This window comes from Dermatophagoides pteronyssinus, unplaced genomic scaffold, assembly GCF_027571235.1.
Source record: "Dermatophagoides pteronyssinus isolate colony J.1.1.1.1 unplaced genomic scaffold, Derpt_VIB-CSIC_2022.12 sq0047, whole genome shotgun sequence".
Lineage (NCBI taxonomy): Eukaryota > Metazoa > Arthropoda > Arachnida > Sarcoptiformes > Pyroglyphidae > Dermatophagoides > Dermatophagoides pteronyssinus.
Window position 1 is genome coordinate 126832 of NW_027461570.1, and position 22118 is coordinate 148949.

The 22118-nt window shown below is 30.4% G+C and overlaps 8 protein-coding genes across 8 annotated transcripts; 3 read left to right on the forward strand and 5 right to left on the reverse strand.

Annotated features, from left to right (window-relative positions):
* Positions 1–12: 12 nt before the first annotated feature.
* On the reverse strand, positions 13–556 carry LOC113798771 (uncharacterized). Its single transcript, XM_027349352.2, has one exon. The coding sequence runs from the start codon at positions 454–456 to the stop codon at positions 67–69; it is 390 nt and encodes a 129-aa protein (XP_027205153.2). The 5' UTR covers positions 457–556; the 3' UTR covers positions 13–66.
* Positions 557–1063: 507 nt separating this feature from the next.
* LOC113798759 (uncharacterized) lies at positions 1064–5041 on the forward strand. Its single transcript, XM_027349338.2, has 2 exons — positions 1064–3062; positions 3297–5041. The coding sequence occupies exons 1-2, from the start codon at positions 1634–1636 to the stop codon at positions 4961–4963; spliced, it is 3096 nt and encodes a 1031-aa protein (XP_027205139.2). The 5' UTR covers positions 1064–1633; the 3' UTR covers positions 4964–5041.
* On the reverse strand, positions 4988–6463 carry LOC113798766 (uncharacterized). Its single transcript, XM_027349348.2, has one exon. It carries the CDS (start codon positions 6388–6390, stop codon positions 5047–5049), a length of 1344 nt encoding a protein of 447 aa, XP_027205149.2. The 5' UTR covers positions 6391–6463; the 3' UTR covers positions 4988–5046.
* A 335-nt stretch (positions 6464–6798) lies between these two features.
* LOC113798758 (phosphatidylserine lipase ABHD16A) lies at positions 6799–8868 on the forward strand. Its single transcript, XM_027349337.2, has 3 exons — positions 6799–7096; positions 7160–8677; positions 8747–8868. The coding sequence occupies exons 1-3, from the start codon at positions 7040–7042 to the stop codon at positions 8849–8851; spliced, it is 1680 nt and encodes a 559-aa protein (XP_027205138.2). The 5' UTR covers positions 6799–7039; the 3' UTR covers positions 8852–8868.
* A 158-nt stretch (positions 8869–9026) lies between these two features.
* LOC113798756 (peroxidase-like) lies at positions 9027–12752 on the reverse strand. The gene is made up of 5 exons (XM_027349335.2): positions 11492–12752; positions 9867–11419; positions 9440–9812; positions 9247–9352; positions 9027–9176 (listed from the first exon to the last, which is right to left on the reverse strand). Exons 1-5 carry the CDS (start codon positions 12414–12416, stop codon positions 9101–9103), a joined length of 3033 nt encoding a protein of 1010 aa, XP_027205136.2. The 5' UTR covers positions 12417–12752; the 3' UTR covers positions 9027–9100.
* Positions 12753–13285: 533 nt separating this feature from the next.
* On the reverse strand, positions 13286–15077 carry Rpt2 (26S proteasome regulatory subunit Rpt2). The gene is made up of 3 exons (XM_027349371.2): positions 14918–15077; positions 13948–14846; positions 13286–13875 (listed from the first exon to the last, which is right to left on the reverse strand). The coding sequence occupies exons 1-3, from the start codon at positions 14918–14920 to the stop codon at positions 13434–13436; spliced, it is 1344 nt and encodes a 447-aa protein (XP_027205172.1). The 5' UTR covers positions 14921–15077; the 3' UTR covers positions 13286–13433.
* An 86-nt stretch (positions 15078–15163) lies between these two features.
* On the forward strand, positions 15164–16877 carry LOC113798789 (uncharacterized). The gene is made up of 6 exons (XM_075824085.1): positions 15164–15384; positions 15441–15644; positions 15696–15896; positions 15955–16122; positions 16191–16445; positions 16506–16877. Exons 1-6 carry the CDS (start codon positions 15286–15288, stop codon positions 16860–16862), a joined length of 1284 nt encoding a protein of 427 aa, XP_075680200.1. The 5' UTR covers positions 15164–15285; the 3' UTR covers positions 16863–16877.
* Positions 16878–17088: 211 nt separating this feature from the next.
* LOC113798786 (uncharacterized) lies at positions 17089–21696 on the reverse strand. The gene is made up of 7 exons (XM_075824084.1): positions 21446–21696; positions 21324–21376; positions 20089–21262; positions 19687–20022; positions 18550–19620; positions 17758–18486; positions 17089–17696 (listed from the first exon to the last, which is right to left on the reverse strand). Exons 3-7 carry the CDS (start codon positions 21242–21244, stop codon positions 17269–17271), a joined length of 3720 nt encoding a protein of 1239 aa, XP_075680199.1. The 5' UTR covers positions 21245–21262; positions 21324–21376; positions 21446–21696; the 3' UTR covers positions 17089–17268.
* Between the last annotated feature and the right edge of the window lie 422 nt (positions 21697–22118).

A 22118-nucleotide genomic window follows, 5' to 3' on the forward strand; every position in this document is an offset into this window, starting at 1 on the left:
ATTCACACAAAGTTCAAAAATCAGATTTTTTAATTTTTTTGAAAAAAATTTCGAAATTTTCTTTCTTCATCGTGTCATATTGAATGATGATTGTACCATACGAATTATATCCTGAACTTGTTTTTCACGTTGTTGGCGGCTATTTTCATCCTCTTCGTTCTCATCAACATCATCATCATCATCATCATTATCGAATTCTTCGGTTTCATTTTCATCACTATAATCATCATCATCATCATTACTTGATCGATCGGATATTGGATTAAATGGTGGACGTCCATTACAAATATCATCAAATCCTTCTGATATTATTGAACCAATTGATTCTAGATTTTTTATCGTTATTATTTCATTAAATTCTTTATCCAATTTATCATACAGAATATCTAATGATTTTATTAATTCTTGTAAACGTGTTTTAACACTATCAATAACTTTATGTTTTGATGATTCCATTATTCAATCAATAAGTGTTTTTTCTTTTTTCTTCTTTGGATTTTTCACAGGCAAAAAAAACTGAAAAACTTAGGACTTTTTATGATTGATTGCGGGAACAAAAATGAGAAATGAAAGAACAATATTATTCGAAAAATCTCAACATTTCATCATTCGAATTCGATTCGATAAAATTTAATTATAAGGCAAAAACAAAATGATTGTTGATCCTATAATGAAATTGTTTCGCCCCTCCTTTCTCCCCCTCAAAAAAAAATGATGTTAAATTTTAAAGAAAAATTAAAAAAAAGGGTAAAATAATAAAAAAGTAGGAGGTGCTTGCGATAAATCACTCCTTATTTTCCTTCTGTTTAATATCTGCTACTCTTTTATTGGTTAATCTTAAAGATGTTGGATGATTTTTAATAAGAAAAAAGGTGTGGCCTAACGATTGAGCAACACCCACTTTATCACACATAAGCTTTCAGTTGAGTTTTTTTTTGTCAACGATGTCAAAAATGGTAAAAATTCTCCAAGCTATTAAAGATGATGATGATGATGATACATTAAGGTGTGCAACAGGTTGTTTTTTTCAATCACAAAAATAAATCCTTTCGAAATGATCGAAATGTTTTTGTTTTTCTAAAAAAAAATCAAATAGATCAAATCATTCGAATGTTATGTGTGAACATCATCATCATCATTAGAATTAAGAATTAAGAATTAAAAGTTTTTTTTAGTTTCAAACATCAGGGTTATCTTTCGTTTTTTTACTTCTGAATGATCCAATCATGAAATGACATGATTGGGCAGTCGTTATATTTACAAAAACAAACAAACATACATTAAATGTTGTGTTAACGATCTTGTGTGTTATAAACACCGATATCGATTGAGATCGATCGATGTCCGATCATCTAGTCTCATCATCATCATCATCATCGTTTGATTTAATCATCATTTTTTGATGAAAGAAAAACAAGAAAAATCAATCGATTGTGTTACTTAGATCGATGATTTTTTTTTCTTTTTACATAATGATCATATCAAATCATTATCATCAATGTTAAATGTTTTTTTGTTGTTTGGTAAATCGATACGTGTTCTTTGCCTGAAACCAGAAAGAGAAGAGAGAGAGAGAATCTTATCTTTTTTAGCAATATTTCCTCTCCCATCGTCCATTAAATAATAATCGATTATGATCAATGCTTCGAATAATATTCTAAATGTTGATGATGGTGATCAACAACATCACCATCTGCATCAAAATCAAAATCAACATCAACACCATCAATTTGTTCATTATCAACGTTTTAATAATTTTCATCAAGAACAAACATTGTCACCAACGTCAAATACATCGCCTGTATCGTTACAGCCACAACCGCAGCAACAACAAACACCATCTTTAGCATCATCATCATCTTCTACGGCAATTATTTATCATCATCATCATAATCCACATCATAATCATAATCAGCATTTAATTTTTTCACCTATTTCGACACAACAATTGGAACAACAACCGCCATTACAATCAACAACAAATGAAACAACAACAACAACAACAACAACAATATCATCTGGTTTACGATCACCATCAAATACAGATGATGATCAATTACATGAAAATCGTATTTGTTTTAATTGTCGTACAACAATAACACCATTATGGCGTCGTTTTGGTCCAAATCAATTTCTTTGTAATGCATGTGGCCTATATCAACGTGTTAATGGTCAACATCGGCCATTAGTTCGTAATGTGCGGCGTTTATCAACAACAACACGTCGTGTTGGTTTAATATGTGCTAATTGTGGAACAAAAGCAACATCAATGTGGAGACGTAATTCATCCGGTGATTCGGTTTGTAATGCATGTGGTTTATATTTTCGTTTAAATGGTATTAATCGTCCAGCAACAATGCGTAAAGAAACAATACGTACACGAAGACGTCGTACAATTAAACCATCATCATTAATGATGATGAATATTCATAATCATCATCTTCATCATCATCATCAACAACAACAACAACAGCAACAACAACAAATGAATGATTCATTATCAATGATGAATAATTCATATCAATCATATCATCATCATCAAAATCGCCAACCCTTTACCATATCATCATCATCATCATCAACAACAGGGGCTACAGCGACTATTTCAACAGCATTATCAATACCAACGGCATCCATATCGAATATTATTGAATATCAACAACAACAACAACAATCATCAAGTCTTTCAAACAACAACAACAACAACAACGATGATTCAATAAAAACCGAAAACAATGGAAATAATAATAATTTATCAATGATAATTTCATCATCATCATCATCATCATCATCATTGTTTTCCAATGAACAATCATCAACAATAATCAATAATATTGATGATTTTAATTCAGAAACAACATCAACGGCAGCTACAACCACAGCAACAACCACAACAACAACAACAACGTCCACACAACAACAACAACAATCATTGAATGATAACGGTGTGAATAATAATAATAATAATCGTTTGAATGATACCGGTATTCCATATCAACGACATGATGAACAGGAACAAAATCAACATCAACATCAACCACATTCATCAATTATCATTGATGGTAAGTGATTTTTGTCAAATGAACCTTAACAGAACAGAGAACAGACATTTAGATATATATATTGGTCGACAAGCCTAGATCATAAAATTTGATGTGGTCGAATTTTGTCAATAAAATCAAACGAAATTGTGAAAAAATAGACATTTTTTGTCTCTTTTTCTTCAATCTAGTTCCGTGTTCTAATGATTATTGTTTTTTTTTCTTTCAAATTAAAAAAAATAAAATCCATTATAGGATCGTCAACAGCGATAATATCATCATCATCATCATCAACAAAACAAAATAATAATAATAATCAAATTTTTGATGATGACAAACAACATTCACATGATGATGATAATAATAATAATAATAATGAAAAACCGGATGAAGAAATGAATGATGGCAGTGATAAAAATAATTCTACGATACTATCGATACCTATAACAACAACACCATCAACAACAACAATGGCCACACAGATTATAAATCCGGTTACATTTACTCACAATAATAATAGTAATAATGTTTATGATCCAACCATGATACAACAATTGAATGGATCAAATTATCAATTTCATTTTGCAGCGGCTGCAGCAGCAGCAGCAGCTGCTGCTGCGGCCGCTGCTGCTTCTTATAATGGTTGTCCAACAACAACAACACCAGCAACTGATTTAATAACATCGAATTTAAATGATGGTTTAATATCATCAAATTATCCATATCATCAACATCATCCGCATAGTTTGCAGCATAATAATCAACATCATTCATGGCAAAATTCACATTCATATCAGCATCATCATCCTATATTTGGACAACAACAACATCCACAACAACAAACAACAAATCTTTATCCAACAAATAATCATCAATTTTTTACAAATAATAATACCAATGGTAATTTTCAACGTCAAATAAATTGTTCATCAATTGATTCATCATCATCATCATCAATATATTCACGACGATTATCACAAATAAATTCTGATGTTAAAAAAGAAGATGATAATCATGTTGTTGATGTACAGAATTCAACAACAACAACAACAATCGATGATAATTATTATCCAGTAACAATAATGTCACATTTTGATAAGGAAAAAGAACAACAACAACAAACAACAAATGATGATTGTGAACAACAACAACAACAGGAACAAAGATCATCCTCCTCATCATCTTCATCATCATCACCATCAATAGTGGCTGAAGAATCAACATTTTCAACATTGAAAAAACGTATCATAACAAATCATATGAATCAATCAACACAGATGATTTCTAAATCAAAATTGTTGAATAATAATAAAAAAATTTCCAATAACAATCAATCAACAAATTTAATTAAAATCGAAATCGATGATCAACATCATCATCATCATCATCAACATTCAATCTCTGATCATCACCATCATCTTAATCAAGATGAAAATGATAAAATTCAACAACAACAATCATCATCATCGATTGTTGATAATCATACAATACTAAATACCAATAATAATGATCAAATGATGATATCAGTTGCTCAAAATACAATCGATACATTCGTTCATCACCATCATCCACATCATCATCAATACAATAATCATTCGATTTTAGAAAATTCTACATTATATTCATTGAATCCAAATAATAATGATAATTATGGCCTGCAAACATCATCATTAAATTATAATAATTTTTCATCATCATCATCTGCATCAACTATTGTACCATCATCGTCACCATATTCCTATATATTTGATGTATCAAAATCATCAGCAACAACAGCAGCAGCAGCAGCAGCAACAACAACATTTTCCGATATAAACAATACATCATTAGCATTACGTCAAAATTTTGTTCCACATTCAGTTCCACTTTCTCCTTCTTCAACTACTTCTTATCATCATCATTCACATCATCCACATTGGTAGAAATTTTTGAAGCAAATCAAGGAATCATTTAACCCTTTTTTTTCATAGGAATTTATTTTTTATCGAAATAAAATTCAATTTACTTATGCTGTTATTGATTTGCTTTTAGATGATGATTTCATACTTGTCAAAGATGATCCACGACTATCGATTGTTGTTATCGATGATTTTGATAAACCATTATTAATATCTGTTAGCATTTTTTTCTTTGTTTTCGTTGATTTTGATTTTGAATATGGTTTTTTACGACGATTTTTTTTCATTGTAATCACTGTTTTTGGTTGTTGTTGTTGTATTGATGATTTTCTTAATTCATTCAAACTAGAATTACTTTTTGGTGTTGATCGCGTTGATGAACTTTTTTGTTGTCGAATATCAGATTTTTGTGATATATTCGATGATGATGATGATAATGATTCTTGAGATTTTTCTATATCAACAGCCAGATTTGGAAATAATTTTGGCATTAATGATTTAGCTATTTCATCTAATCGTTGACGATAATTTCTACCTAATGTAAAAATACTTTGTGATAATTGACTTAATGATTGTTTTCTATCGGAAAATTTTTGTCGATATTTTTTTGGTTTTGGTATTCGTTTGCTTGGACTTCTTCCAAAATGGCTTGGTTGTTGTTGTTCGAATGAACTTTGTGAAAAACTTTGTTGACGACGATTAATAAAAGATGATCGTTGCATTTTTGGTCCACCACCACCACCATCCATTCTTCGAACTTTTCGTTTAGTTAATCTTCTACTTTTTGCCCGATTTATACTGCTAGGTTTTCGACTTGAATAATCACCATATTTACCACCTAATGATGATATTGTTCGTTTTTTTGGACTTCTGGTTCGAATTTTAGCCGTTGATTTGGTACGTCGTCTTCCACCAATTTTTCTTCCCATTGTTGATGCTGTTCTACCTTTTTTCATTGCACGTTTACGTTTAGATAATGCTCGTCTTTTTGTTGAATATAATTTCATCATTGATGATATTTTCGGGCCTTTTCCTCCAAACGACGATGGTGAAGTGATTCGGCTTCGTTTAGCAGATAGTCGACTTGCAGAACGTTTTCCAGATATTCTGCTTGCAGATCGTCTGCCAGATATTCTACTTGCGGAACGTTTGCCAGACATTCTACTTGCAGATCGTTTGGTCGATAATCGACTAGCAGATCGTCGTTTCGACATTCGATTCAACGATGACGATGATTTTGATCGATTTTTCAAACTAGACGATGATTTTGTTCGTTTTCGACTTTTGATTGATGATGATTGTTGTTGTGATTCAGGTAAATCCAAAACATACATATGTGGATCACTTAATTTTAATACAGAATTTCTTAATAAATTCAATGATGATAAACTTGCTGAATTTCGCATTTTTGATAATGATTGTGTCTTTCTTCTTGTATTCTTTCGATACATTATTTTGTAACGTATTCTATTTTTCCGGTTTCAATTAATAAAAAAAATTATAAAATCTTTTCTTTTTTTTTTTAAAAAACTATAAAACTTTTCATTTTATATAATTAGCAGGAAAAAAATTTCTCAAATTAGATTCCAAATCTGATTGTTTGCATCAACAACAACAACAACAAAAATTCCCCATTCTTTTGCAAACAATGTTTCTTGGAATTCTATAGAACATTGTATTTTTAACCATCGACCGCCATTTCTAGAAACATCATGATAAATCTTATCGGTTTCTGAAAAAATGATCATCATTTTTTTAAAATTTGTTTTTCATTTGTGTACCGTTCATAAAGATTGTTATGTACTTGTTATCATTCACAATATTGAATTTTTTTTTTTTTGGTATTATTATGATTCACATGTGTGAGTTTGTGTTTTAAATTTTTTTATTATTATTTTTTATTAAAATTTCAATTTTAATCAATTTTGTTTAACATTTTGTTTACCTTAGTTTGAATGAAAACAAACAAGCAAAAAAAAAAAAACAAACTAACTAATTAACCAAATATTTTTTACTAACAATTTGGCTTCAAACAAAAACATTCACAACAAATAACTCACTCATTTTGATAAAATTTTCTTAATATTCACAAAAAAAAGAATGTCTCTTTATGATTGTATTTTTGGTCCTGCTCTTTATAGAATTTTTGAAAATCCGGTTCGTTTTTTTTCAAAAATGATGTTTTTAATTTTCTAAATTTTCATTTTTTGTTTATAATAGCATCGTAACTATGATCCTTATAATCTGGAACGTTATACTGATCGAATAATTCGTTTTATAGAATTCTGTAAATATACATTGAAATATGTTTCACCATTATTGGCCTATCGATTATATTATCAAACACAAAATACAGAATCTTCAACATCATCATCATCATTACTATCATTATTAGCAAATAGTACATATGTACGTCTTATAATGGCCTTTACATCTATTTATATTATGGCAAATTTATTACGTGGATTTTCACGTTCAATTAATCCTAATTATTGTCAATTTATTCGTACATTTAAAATTGCATCCACATCATTCCGTGCCGATCATCGTGATGATGATGATGATGATGAATTTCGTAAACGAATAATTGATGCTCGTAATATAATACGTGAAAAATATGATTATGATTTTCAACATTGGCCTATTGATTTTGAATGGACACAAGGTAGATATTGTTATGAACGTCCAGCAAAATTATTACCAGTACAAGAAGCTTGTCATGAAACATTGAATGAAGGTCCAGTTGTAAATATGGTATCATATTTGATGGCCAATTCTATTGGACGAATCTTACTCTATCCAGGATCGATTGGTTTGTTACAAAAAGTTCTTGAAAATAATTTGATAACTGGTCGTCATTTTCTAATGGAAAATTATCAAGCAAAACGTTTTAAATTGCTTGCACGAGACCAAAATCAAATTGATGTCATTTTTGTTGATAAACGTAATCCAAATAATCAAACTCATCGTGGTAATACATTAGTTATTACCTGTGAAGGTAATGCTGGTTTCTATGAAATTGGATCGGTCACAACACCAATTAATTTAAACTATTCGGTTATTGGATGGAATCATCCGGGATTCGGTGGCAGTACCGGATCACCTTTTCCACAGAATGAAATAAACGCAATGGAAGTTGTCATCAATTTTGCTGTAACTAAATTGAATTTCAAATTAGAAAATATTCTTATATTTGGCTGGTCGATTGGTGGTTTTCCGGCTGCATGGGCTGTATCGAATTATCCCGAATTAAAAGGTATCATACTTGATGCAAGTTTCGATGATGTACTTCCATTGGCACGTTCACGAATGATGCCATTTCTAGCACCGATTGTTGATTCTACCATAAGAAATTATTTCAATCTAAATATATCATCATATTTAAATCGTTATCAAGGTCCGATTAGATTTATTCGACGATTAAAAGATGAAATCATTCCAATCGATTCAACAAGGCCATTATTAACAAATCGTGGTAACTATTTGTTAATCAAATTATTAAAATCACGTTTTCCACGTTTAATGTCACATGAAGATATTAGTGATGAAGTAGAACAATTTCTTCATTCAGAAAATTATGGTTATTTACTAAGAAAAGTTGATGATACTAAAGTAATGGAAGCATTATCACGTTATTCACAGAAATATGGTGGTGTGAAAGAATATCCAATCGAAATTGATGTCGATACTGAATTAGAGATAAGCATGTTATTGGGACAACAAATTATTCTTTTTTTGGTAAGTTTTACTATTTTTCAAAGCTTTTTTTCCAATAATTTTTTCAAATATTGTTTTGTTTTGTTTCAGTGTCGTGAATTAATGACTCAATTTGATTCAACTCATTGTACACCATTACCGCCTAGTTTATTTATCGAACCAGTCGATATATTATCAATGATTAAAAGAGCCTGATGATTGTTACATTTGTATTTTAAAAAAAAAAAATCTTATGTTTTATCATCTGATCAAATATCATTGTCATTGTCGATGTATGTGTTTTGTTAAATAAATCATAAACGAAAACAAAAAAAATTACTTTATTCTAATGAAAAAAAAACAAAATTGATAAAAAAATTTTCCGAAGTAGTTAATTAACAAAATAAAGTTTATTTTTGTTTTGTTTTTATTGTGAAAATCTCGAAAGAAAAATTTTTTTTTCTTCTAAGACCAAATTCTTTCATTACGCCATGGTGATAGATTCATACGGCTAATTTGATTACAGGTTATTTTACCATTCCTTGTGAAACAACAAAAAAAAAAAGATTAACTCATTGAATTGATTGATTCATTAATGTTAGTCAACTTACCAAGATTCTGGCCGAAGAAATGCTAATGGCTGTATTCGTCCAATCGTATCGGTATTATCACAAATTATTGAAGCCAAACTGGATTTTTTAATTTCCATTAATTGTTCTGATTTTTTTTTGTTTTGTTTTGTTTATAATAAAAGGATTATAGTTTGTAATCGAGTCGAAAAAAAATTTTTTTTTGATAAAATACCTTTACTAAATGAATGTGGTAGTTTTCCATTTTCATACCAAAATCGATCACCTAATTTTGTACGACGAAATTGTTCGGCTACAATACAAGCAAATGTTGGTCCAATCAATGCATCCGGTAATGGATCTTCATGTACACCGCCAATAAATAGATCAATATCTTCAACATTTCTATACATTTGTGAAAATGTTTCAGCTGAACCGGCTGTCATAAATCGATTCAAATCATTGAATGAATTGGCCGGCTGTAGACCACATAAACGACGATAACTATTATAACCGGGTAATCCATGATCACGGCCACGTTGAATATTTAATGCTATTAAATCCATACCGAATCCTGATCCTCTTTCTTCAAACAAATGATTTGTTAACTGAAAAAAAATCAATGATTAAATTTAGAAAAACAAATATATTTAGAAACATACCGAATCAGTAAAGAAATGATCCCATGTTTGTCCGGGATCAGTAACAAAACCATTCAAAAATTGTTCAAATGCATTTGGATTATATAATGTTAATGGATTATTGAATACTTCATGTAAACGTATAACCTGTGTTGGTTGACCATTTTGATTTAAAGCACGAAATGTTCCCTGTACTAATGAATGAAAACGATATGCAGCGCCAGCAAATTCATTAAGTACATTAGGATTAATTTTTGGATCATAATTATAGGTAAAATCAAATGTTTTTGGTAAAAGACCAAATTGTTTCATTACTGTTGGACTTAATATTGTTGGTAAATATTCATTGTAAGTAATATGTTGAATTTCGGCTGCAACAATTCTTCTTGCTTCTTGATATAATGTATTATCTGGCCAATTTGGATTTAATCTTGACAATTCAGCAGCCACACGATTATGTTCACGAACAAACAATGCATGTATCATTGTTAATCCAGTTTGTTCATTAACACGAGCATCACCACCAAGAAAACATTTAAATCTTGATTGATCACGTTCAGGTATGGCACAATCATCTGAATGATTACCACGATCAAATGGTAAAAATTCTTTATTCTGAAATGATGAAGTTTTTAATCGTCCACCACGAAATGAACGTAAAAGTTTAGCTCGTTCTACTGTAGGACCATAAACCATAGAACCATCGATAACATGTGTCAAAGTGTTCATCTGTTCACGATGACCAAGTGAACAACCACTTCTTGGTGCAGGTGCATTACGTACCAAATTCATACATTTTTGATTAAAACGACGATAAAATGAATCTTGTTCAGATATTTCAATGGGAAAACATGCATGATGTTCAACTTTTCGTTGACTTTCTGGATGACAACAAATCAAACCTTGACCAGTAGCAGCACGAGTAGATGATGCTAATGTAAAATCATGATCAATAAATTGTCCCCATTGCATAAGCATCAATGTATATTTTGAATCCGGAACATTTCTACTTGGTGCCGATATTTGTGATACTAAACGTGCTGATGGTAATAGATCACCGGTAACAGATCTTGTTCGAGGTTCATTCAGACCATCATTATAATTAGGTGGTAATAAACGTTCGTATGCCGTATTTGATTTACCCCATAATGGTCGTTGTAAATTATTACAACTACCATCAATCGTACGATATTTACCCTGTTGACATGATGGTTCTGCAATACAATATTGTTCTAAATCAGTATGTTCAATTGAATATCGATAAAGTCCATCACGAGCTTGTTCATTTGTAAGTTTAAATTTTCGTTTGATAACCAATGTAGTTACCAGATTAATAAAACCACCAACAGTTAAACGAAATTGTACTGGATCAAATTCACCGAAAAAAGCCTGATGTAATGCCTGCATAGAACCATGTCGTTGTACCATACCATGTGAAACTAATTGTCTTTCTTGTTCAATATAATTTTCAATAAATTTATTAGCTTCTTTTGCAGCCGTATTAATATCTTCTAAACTGATGAATCCAACACGCATCGTTGGTTTTTGTTCCTGTGGCAATTGTATCTGACTTCCTATAATATATTAATTATGGTTGATTTTTTAGTCAAAAAAAATAAATGAAAAAATCGAAGATAATCACTTACTGTAACGTCTTTGGACACGATCACCTTCGATCGGACAACAAATACCATTTGCACCAGTACCAACATATTGACATATATTTGATTGATAATCATCTGGATCACTATATTGTGCATAACAATATGCTGCCGGTGCACAAAGACCATCCAAACCATTATTAGTACGGCAAGGAACCATTTCACTTGGATCACGATTTTGTCGTTCATTTTTAGGATTAATATTATTTTCATTGAAACCGGATGGTACACGAATTTTACCACGTTGATTATTATCTTCTTCATCACGAACAATGATTTCAGGTTTTACCTGATAATCATTATTATTATTATTATTATTATTTTCATAACGATTATTTCCTTTTGGTGGATTTATTCGAATAATAAGTTTTGTTTCCTGATCAGGTTGAACATAATCTCCTCTTTCTGGTTGCGATGGTTCTTCATAATAACCATCTCTATTACGATTACGTTGACGTTTACGTTCACGACGTTCTTCTTTACGTCGTTGTTTTTCTTGTCGTCGAATATATTTAGCTTCTTGACGACTTAATTGTCGACCACCTTCTTCGACATAATCACCATTTGTAGCATCACCATTATTATTATAACCATCATCATCAGCTGGACATGGTCCACGATATACTTGACCTTGTTGTAAATATTCACATAATTTTTGTTTTCGTCTTCCATGATTTTGTTGTAAATCTTCAACAACAGCTTCACGTATATCCTGTGCTAATTCATAACCATTTGGTTGTCGTTGTCGGCTTTGTATTTTTTGTTGAACATTTCTTTGAATATTACGAAAACCATTGACAGCTTCTTTCATGAATGCCTGAAATGGTATAGCACCTTGTGCATCGAATCCATTTGGTAATGATAAAATTATTATACAAACAGCTATCATTAACAAATAACAATTGTACATTTTTGGTAATGTCTTGGCGATGATTCAATGCCACATGAAAAATTTGGTAACAAAAAAAAACACTGAACAGAATTTGACACAGAAAAAAAAATGAATGGTAAAAAAAAATCTTTTTTAAATACAGCACTATTAATCCTGAAAAAATTCAAAAAGATCTGTTTTTTGTCGTCAATTAAAACAGATTACTGTTGAAATAAAAAAAAATTTAGAACAAATGTCAAACTCCAATCCAATTCAAAGGAAACGAAAACGAAAAAAAAAAATCCGGATGTATCTTTCATCATTATTCAACACACAGTTGATAATGATGATATTTGAAAGAGTTTTTATTTCGAAAAAGGCCGAGGTATCATTAGTCGAATCAGAAAAACAAATGAATGATCATCATCATTATCAGAATAAATGTTTACAAATTTCCTTTCATTCGAATCATCATCATCATCATCATCGTTGTCGAAGGAAGATGTAGCAATATCAAAAATTGAAATTGAAATTCATTCGAATATTGACAACAATATTCACATGATTATTACAGAAGAATACATGTATTACATGAATTTCCAATTATCATTGATCATCGATCATCGAAATTTTTTAAAAATCCCTTTCTTTTTTATAATTAACACTTGAAAATTTCAAATATTCTTGCGATATGGAATAATTGATGATAGGAATGAAGTGATTGCTAAAAATTTAATAAAAAGAATTTTTTTTTTGATAAAAGCAAATTACCCAAACATCAAGGACAAAATGAAATGTTTTTTTTTGAAAGAAAATAAAACTCGTGAATTGATCGATTAGGAAAAAAAATAAGATGAATGAATTGAAATTTATTAGCCAATTCTAAGATCATCATCATCATCATCAAATAATAATAAAATGATTAGGATTTTATTTATTGAAATTGAAAAAAAAGAGAGGAAAATTTCAATTATTACATCAAATCGTCAATTTGATTGATTGATGATGATGATCATGAACATCTTGAATGAATGATGATTTTCTTTTCGTTTTTTTTTACAAATATAATCCTTCTGGCATACCTTCTTTCTTACGATAAAGAACATTGTCTTTAGATTTACGAAAATCTTCGGCTGTCACTTTCATACGTCGTTCACGTAATGCCATTAAGCCGGCTTCAGTACAGATAGCCTTGATATCGGCACCACTAAGATCATCTTTAGCCATTACTAATTCTTCAAAATTTACATCTTCAGCCAATGTCATTTTCGATGTATGAATATTGAATATTCGACGTTTGGTTTTTTCGTCTGGTAATGGGAATTCAATTTTACGATCAATACGACCGGGACGAATCAATGCCGGATCCAATGTTTCGATACGATTAGTTGCCATTACGACTTTAACATCACCACGTGAATCAAAGCCATCCAATTGATTCAATAATTCTAACATGGTACGTTGAATCTCACGTTCACCTCCAGAATTGGATTCATAACTATATTAACATAAGGGACAAATTGAATTAATTAAATGAAAATCAATTTAGAAAGAATATAGAATATCTTACCGTTTAGTACCGACAGCATCAATTTCGTCTATAAATACAATAGATGGTGCATGTTCTTCAGCCACACGAAACAATTCACGTACCAATTTCGGGCCATCACCGAGATATTTTTGAATCAATTCCGAACCGACAACACGTAGAAAAGTTGCCGATGTTTGATTAGCAACAGCTTTGGCTAACAATGTTTTACCGGTTCCAGGTGGTCCATAAAGTATCACACCTTTTGGTGGTCGTATACCCATTTCTTCATAATATTCTGGATGAGTTAAAGGCAGTTCAACACTTTCTTTGATTTCCTGAATTTGTTGATCTAGACCACCAATATCGGCATAGGTTTCTTGTGGAGCTTTTTCTAATTTCATCACATTTACCATTGGATCAACATCATCACTTAAAACACCAACAACAGCATGCACTTTATGATTCAACAGAACACAACAATTTGGTTCAAGCTGTTCTTTGTCGACGAATGATAATATCGAAACATAATGTTCTGATCCGACTGATGTACTAACAATAGCATGATTATCATCGATAATCTCTTCCAAATTTCCGACGGACATTGGTGTACCACGGAGATCATCAACTTTGCTACGTTCATCATCTGCATTATCATCTTTATCTTGAGTGGCCTGAATGGCAGCATTACAATTCTTTAAGAATTCTTCTTCCAACAACAGCCAATCTTGTATTCGTTCCATTTTGAGCAATTTCAAAAGACAACGAGTATGTGGCGTTACGGTGGGCAATTTCGATGCTGCATCAGGACCTTTTCCACCTTTACGTTTACGACCACGAATTGTTGATGGAGGTGGTGGTGGAGGACGTTCACGTTTTTGACGTTTACCATCTTTATCACCACCACCCGAGCCAGAACCACCGCCAGATTGACTTTGTCCCTTTTTATTTTGTTAAAAATAATAATTATGAAAAAATATTAAAATAAATCATCAAACAAAATAAAACGTACCATTCTAAAAAAATTTGATAATCGATCAGTTGAGAAAAAAAAATCTAAATCAGATTTTAAAATTTAAATTTTTTAAAAAAAAACTTCAAAAAATTGATGAATGAAAAAAATTCCTTTGACAACAAGTCGAAAAAGATGATTTCGCGAAATTTTATTATTATTTTTTGCTTTGTAATAGTAACCGTTCATAGAGGCTATGACAGAATAATTTAGAAAATTGAAAAAGTTTTTCGAAAAGTGTTGTTTTTCACTCGCCAATTTTTTTTTGAGATTTGCACGCCAAACGCTAACACATTTACATTCGCTTTTTTGTTTGCTCTCAGTGTTTGATAATTCTACATGTCTTGTTTGCAAATCTTGTTTCAAATATGGATACAAATTATGAACCAATATTTGATAATGTTTTCGAATCCGTATGTGAGGAAGTTGCCGAACCATGCGAAACAAATCAAGATAATTTGCCTACTGTAAGTACTTTTAGATTAAAAAAAAACATTTTTAATCGTACTTGTTTTGTTAACAGTTAGCCGAAATTTTCGAAATAAGAGGACAAAAAATGTTTTACGAAAAAATTGTTGATACAAAATTCGTATCATCTTTGGAAAGGCAAAAAATGGTGGATTGTGTGTGCCATTTTTTGTATGATCATTATAATTCGTTGAAAATTCCAACCAAAACGTTAAAATATTATGCTCAAGAATTGAGCAAAATCAGTCAAGATTCAGAAGTAAGTTGTATTCTAAAAATTTCACTCAATTGATGGCCTATAATTTTATAGGAAGAATATTTTTGTTATTGGAAATCAACACGAATTAGAGGGGGAAAAGTATTCGAACATCGAAAACCGATCGGTAAATTATATAAGTTTTTTGAGTACAGGCGAAGAAAGTACAAAATCGGAAAACAAACGCCATTTGATACCAAACAAAATGCTACCATCACCGAAATGAACGATTCCGGAAAAAACATTGCCGAACAAGTAACCCATTCAATTTAAATCTTATATTCATATATATTTTAATATATTTTCAATTTAGAAAAAGGAGCTGGATTCTATTATTCCAATGTTATGCAATAAATCAATAATTGTTGACTTGTTTCGTCTAACCTATCCATTACGTAACATTATTCGTTGTACGGGTGAAGGTTGTGGTCCAAAATTGATCGAAGAATATGAATCGTTATTTTTTTTCGATGGAATTCTGGTATTATAACTGAATATTAATGAATCTCTTATTAACCTTTTATAATCTTGTATCTATCTTTTTTTCAGATTAATGAAGAATTACAAATGATGTATCCTCATTTTATCAACTTAGATGAAGATATAAAAATCAATGAGTTAATAAATAAATGTAAAAATTATTTTAGCAACACCGATGATGATGATGATGACTTTTTTCGATTATTTATTTTTCTAAAAACAAAATTAATCAATAAATCGCCTATCAACACACGAAACAAATTCATGGACAATATATGCATATATTTTGAAGATAAATATGATGGAATGTTTTTTAATGTCCCGGTTTGTTTACACTATATAGTTATATTGATTATTGACTTTATTTTATTTTTTTTCGAATAGATTAATGAGGATTTAATTGCTATTTCGAAAAAAATAAACGAACATTATCGTTTTCCGTCCATTCTTAAACAAAATAATGATTATTTTTTAACATATTGCAACAAAATCATCAAAATGGAATCTTTTAAAAAATGTTTAATATTATTGTTGAAATTGTCACTAATTCTCAATCTAAAAATTCCAATCCCCAATGCTAACATCATATCTTTTTTAAATTTGGTAATTTTTAATATCAAAAAAACAATGATGACCCAAAAAATAGCCACATTTTGTGATTCAATTGGCTTAGATCGAAAAAAATTACTGAATGAATCATACCCAGAATTAATTTTCACTGCAAAATCATTAAAATTGTAATATAATAATTTATTTAAAATATTTTTAATTAATAAAATATAAATACAAAAGAAAATTTCGGAAATGAAAAGATTTGAATTTTTTTTTAACCATAAAAAGTTAACCGTTTGGCATACACCAGAAAAATTACCCACTAAGTTTTGGCTTTCTGTTATTATTCGAATTTTTGTTTCGAACAAAAAACCCCGATAAAATCATCAATAGAAAAACAACAACAAAAAAAAGATCCAGAAACAAAAACTATAATTCCATCCAATATCATAATCAATAACATAATTAATCAACGACAAAAATTTGTTTTTTTTTCATAAAAAATAATTGAAAAATAATCACAATTGGAAACAAAACAAAAAAACATTTAAAATTAATGACCAAGATTGTTTTCACAACTCCAAAATATAATTGACTATTTTGAAGGATTAAATACATCCACATATCGTTTTCGACGTAAATCAGTACGAAAGGCATTATTTGTTGATCCAGTCGTTGACGATGCGGGCGGTAATGATGCAGCTCCAAATGGATTAACACCATTCATCATCATCATTGGCGGTATATCATTGCTATTTTTATTTGTATTCGATTGCTGTAACGATGGTAATGTAGATGAATGTGGAAAATTATTCATTGATGTTGGCGATGTTATTGCAGAATTTGGTTCACTTTGACCACCACTTGTATTACCACCAGGAATTGGAATTTTTGGAGGAGGAGGTAGCCCACCAGTTCCCATACCACCTTGATCATTTGCCGATTTATCAATCCATCTTTTACTAACTGGGTCAAAAATTATCTGCGGATCTTTATCATCCGGCAATATCATTTGGTTTTTAGCTAATTAAAAGAAAAAAAAATTCATCAGATTTTTGAAATAAATATTTTATAAACAGCTTACGTTTTAATCGTCCTAAAATAGCACCAAGCAAACCACCATTATTCGATTTACTTGGAGATGTTTTGGCCGATTCTCCACCATTATTGTTATTATTATTATTATTGCTATTTATCTCTGGTTTTTTCATTGTTTCATTTACATTATTATTCACAGAAGGCGGTATCGTATTAGCATTTTGTAGAAATTCATTATTTTTATGATCAACAAGACCATTTGATGAAGTTTGATCATTCAATGTTGATTCATTAGTGTTAAAATATGGATCATATGTTGGTATCGATGTAACATGTCCATTGGTCGAAATAAAATCGAATGGTGCTGTTGTATCATTCGATGATGTTGGTGGTGGTTGAAAAAAATTTGAATATGAATTATTAGAACCAATATTTTCAGTATTTTCTGTATGATGATTATCTGATTTTTGTCCAGTCAAATCCTCATTGTTTTGAAACGAAGAAGGCAACGCTGATTGCATCGGTTTCATATTAAAATTATCATTTGGTGATGATGGTGGCGATGATGAATCCAATGAATCGAAACTTTTTTGCTGATGAATAGTTGTTGTAGATTCGGTAGCTGAAGGCATATGGTTCGTTTGTGGTATTTCCATAATAGGATTCAATGTACGTGGAAATGTATGATTGGCTATCGTCGGTAAACTACGTCTAGCTCCTTGTTGCATGAATCCTTGTGGCGGAAGGGATTTTGCCGGTTTGATTGGTAATGAATCTAATGAAGATAAATGATAATTTAATTCAGAATTTTGATGATTAATATTATTCTGTTGCATACTTTGATTATCAGTAATCATATTGTTTTGATTTACTGTTACTGGTTCAATCGACGATACATTTAAAGATTTATCCTGCACCGGTGTATGATTAGTAGACAATGTAGACATCATCATTGTTGAATGACGTCTATCATCAATATTTTGTTGTGGAGATTGACGCTGATTATGTTGTTTGTAATTATCTTGTTGATTTGATGATAACGAAGTCGATATTGATTGATTGTGTGGCTCGGGTTTTGAAAAAGATGATTCGGATGTATCCAATTCGACATCGATTTCTTCATCTTCAATATCTTCAACAACATCGGTACGATCTTCATCTTCTTCGCATGTTACATCAGCATCATCGGCTTCAACATCATCATCATTATGTTGTTGATCATCATTTTTGTCATCATTTTTCGGCACTTCTTTTTGTTCAACAGCAAATAATGGCGAATCAAATAGTTGCAATTCTTTATCCATTCGAGTGAAAATTTTCGAGAACTGATATGCCCAAATATTTTTCAATAATTTCGAATCTAATTGTTCATCTTCACTATTCATAATTGAATCTGGTAGTAGCCATTTTGAATATTTTGATTTTTTATCGATCAACATTTTCCATTCAAATTTAGGATCTTTAAGTTTATCGGCAATTTTCGTCAAATAACGTAATGCATTTCGTGTAAAACCAAAATCAAATAATTCAAAAGCAAATTCCAATTTTCTTAACATTAGTTTTGGATTTAATCGTTCACCACGGAAACGAGCAAATTCAAGACATTCGTTGACAAGTAAACAATCAAATCGATCATTATTAAATAATTCATCAGGTAGAACATAATTAAAATCATCTTTTAATAACGCAATCATTAGATCAATTAAATTACGATAAGATTTATCAGCGATTTCAACCTTATCGAATTTAATATCATTAGCCAATAATATGATAAATGATTCTAATCTATCAATCTTGGCACTTGCTGTTGTTCCAGAACCCGATGATGGAATCATACCACCATTTTCTAATGTAACCGAATTTAGAATATTTGACGCAATTTGTAAAAGATGAGTATAGAATACATAGACTGGATAGAAAAAAAAATAACAAAAATGATATAAAAAGGAATAAATATTATTAAAATAAAACATACGTGGATCATCTGTTGACAAAGTACTGGTAATAAATTTCTTAATTGTTGAAATCATTAAATTATTATCAATAACTTGGCCAAGATTTGTGCTTGCTGTTGTATTCAATGATGAAGATAGAAATGAAAATAGATATGAAAGAGCCATTGCATGATCAAAAAGACCATTATTCTGAGCAAATGTAATCGCTACACGACGTTGACCACGCATCAATAATTGTCGAAGATGTGATAATAAATCACGATAATAGTCTTTGGTCACTACTTCACTACCGCCTGATTGTGATAATTTTTCCGAATCATCACCATTGTTTGGTTGTACAAGCTCATATAATAATTCTAAATATGATAACACAATGAATATTAATATTCCATTAAAAAAAACAGAAAAACAAATAATCTTACCCGAAAGATCTAATCCAGATAATGTTCCATTTTGTCTGAACAACATTGTTATAAGTTTTAATATTAATTTCAATTCATAATTCATTGTTGTATCATTCAATTGTTTCACACGAATCCAATCTAATGATGATTGTGAATCTTCGAATGGTAATAATGTTAAATTTGGATCATCATTATTTGTATAAAGTAATGATTGTAGATATAGATTAGGATAACATTGTTCAATAAAAACTTCCTGTAATCCATAAAGACCAACATTTGAATTTGCTTCGACAACAATTAATTGATTATCATGTTGCGAAAATGAACAAGGCGTATGAAATTGATTATATTTTAATGGTGCAATCTTTTTCTGATTCTGTATCTGTTGTTGATGTTTATGAAATGCAACAAGCCTTTGATAATATTCACGATAATATTGTGAATAATATTGGCTAACATATTCATTCGGATTGGTTATTCCAGCAGACGCAGCAGCAGCAGCCATCGATGTAAATGGTTGGTGTTGCTGTGGATGATGTGATGGTGATAAAATTTGATTTGTCATTGCAGGTATAAATGATGATTGCGATTGTATTGGATTTGTTACCGGCCATTGAACTGCTGATGTTAATGGGCCAGCATTAATATTATGATGATTAGATGATGTTGGTGAAACTAACATTCCAACATTTTGATTTGGGTGCTGTTGTTGTTGTTGATAATTAAATCCAAATGCAGCAGCCGCAGCAGCAGATGCTGATATTTGATAATGATAGCTAAGATTTGGTGGTAAACTTGTCGGTTGCTGTGAGGTTGAATGTTGATAATTTGTTTGCCCATGTAATGACCATGATGCAGGTTCATTATTAGAATTAATCGGATAGTTTTGATATCCTTGATGTTGCTGTTGATTTTGATGTAATGATTGTGGATATTGTCCAGAAAATTGATATGAATTTTGTACTGTTGGCGGAATGTTTGTTGTTAATGAACTAGGACCAGCACTTGATGCTTGTGGATAAAAACCACTATAAATACTACCAAGATTTACCGAATCAACACTTGGTGGTCTTGATGGTTGTTGAGACATTTGATGATTAGTTTGATACGCATGATGCGATTGTTGTTGATGTTGTTGTTGTTGTTGTTGATATTGATGAGAATTCGAGTCCATCAAGACGAAAAAGACTTTCTACACAGCCAAAAAAAAGAAATATCAATAAAAATTACAACAATATTATAATTCAATTTACCGATTTGAGATTGGGAAAAAAATGCAGAATAAATTAAACAATGAGAATTGAATCTATTTACATAAAACAAAACAAAAACTTTATTAAAGAAAATAAACAAAACATTAGTAAAAAAAACTCACATGAAAGACAAGATTTTTTATTTTCAGTTTTGTAAATAGTAATAAAAACGATTGTAATAATTAAAAAAAAAGAATTATTTAATCGATGATGATATTTTTTCCCCGTCTAAAGATTTGTGTGGACATGAATTTTTTTTAATCTTTTTTTTAGCCAAAAGAGAAAGGACTTTGATGAAGAAACAAAAAAAATAATCATCAGGTTAGATGACGTGTTGGCAAACATACAAAACAGACAAACAGCTCGATTAATTACGATGACGACGACGACGGCGACGATAAAAGCTTTCAAACATTTCGAAACGCTAGACGCACACAAATAAACACAACAGTATAACGATATTCGGATAAAAAAAAACAAGTATCGATTGTATCGATATTTTTTGTTTGAAATTTTCTCACAAAAAAAATTCATAGCGAAAATTCATGCGCGTTTTGAATGTTTTTCAATTTCCTTCTTGTTTTGTTCCAGAATCAGAAAAGCTTATTACGAACAAATTGGAACAATTTAGATGGAATTGGTACGATCATCAGCTGGTATACCACATTAAAATATATAGAAATCGACCAGATTTATATATATATAGTCATCGAAAATTGAATCATCGTTCGTTATGTTTTTCCCGAATACATTCTTCCCGGTTCACCAAAAAAGAAAAAAAAATCCGTTTTTTTC

Coding starts and splice junctions, on each gene's coding strand:
- LOC113798758 (XM_027349337.2), top strand. CDS start 7,040: ATGTCTCTTTATGATTGTATTTTTGGTCCTGCTCTTTATAGAATTTTT. Junction 7,097..7,159: donor ATAGAATTTTTGAAAATCCG/GTTCGTTTTTTT, acceptor TGTTTATAATAG/CATCGTAACTATGATCCTTA. Junction 8,678..8,746: donor AACAAATTATTCTTTTTTTG/GTAAGTTTTACT, acceptor GTTTTGTTTCAG/TGTCGTGAATTAATGACTCA.
- Rpt2 (XM_027349371.2), bottom strand. Junction 13,876..13,947: donor GATGCTGTCGGTACTAAACG/GTAAGATATTCT, acceptor ATGTTAATATAG/TTATGAATCCAATTCTGGAG.
- LOC113798789 (XM_075824085.1), top strand. CDS start 15,286: ATGGATACAAATTATGAACCAATATTTGATAATGTTTTCGAATCCGTA. Junction 15,897..15,954: donor GAAAAAACATTGCCGAACAA/GTAACCCATTCA, acceptor TTTTCAATTTAG/AAAAAGGAGCTGGATTCTAT. Junction 16,446..16,505: donor GAATGTTTTTTAATGTCCCG/GTTTGTTTACAC, acceptor TTTTTCGAATAG/ATTAATGAGGATTTAATTGC.
- LOC113798759 (XM_027349338.2), top strand. CDS start 1,634: ATGATCAATGCTTCGAATAATATTCTAAATGTTGATGATGGTGATCAA. Junction 3,063..3,296: donor TTCATCAATTATCATTGATG/GTAAGTGATTTT, acceptor AATCCATTATAG/GATCGTCAACAGCGATAATA.
- LOC113798756 (XM_027349335.2), bottom strand. CDS start 12,416: ATGTACAATTGTTATTTGTTAATGATAGCTGTTTGTATAATAATTTTA. Junction 9,813..9,866: donor ATCATTTCTTTACTGATTCG/GTATGTTTCTAA, acceptor ATTTTTTTTCAG/TTAACAAATCATTTGTTTGA. Junction 9,353..9,439: donor ACCACATTCATTTAGTAAAG/GTATTTTATCAA, acceptor AAAAAAAATCAG/AACAATTAATGGAAATTAAA.
- LOC113798771 (XM_027349352.2), bottom strand. CDS start 456: ATGGAATCATCAAAACATAAAGTTATTGATAGTGTTAAAACACGTTTA.
- LOC113798786 (XM_075824084.1), bottom strand. CDS start 21,244: ATGGACTCGAATTCTCATCAATATCAACAACAACAACAACAACATCAA. Junction 20,023..20,088: donor ATCTGGATTAGATCTTTCGG/GTAAGATTATTT, acceptor TATCATATTTAG/AATTATTATATGAGCTTGTA. Junction 19,621..19,686: donor TTTGTCAACAGATGATCCAC/GTATGTTTTATT, acceptor TTTTCTATCCAG/TCTATGTATTCTATACTCAT.
- LOC113798766 (XM_027349348.2), bottom strand. CDS start 6,390: ATGTATCGAAAGAATACAAGAAGAAAGACACAATCATTATCAAAAATG.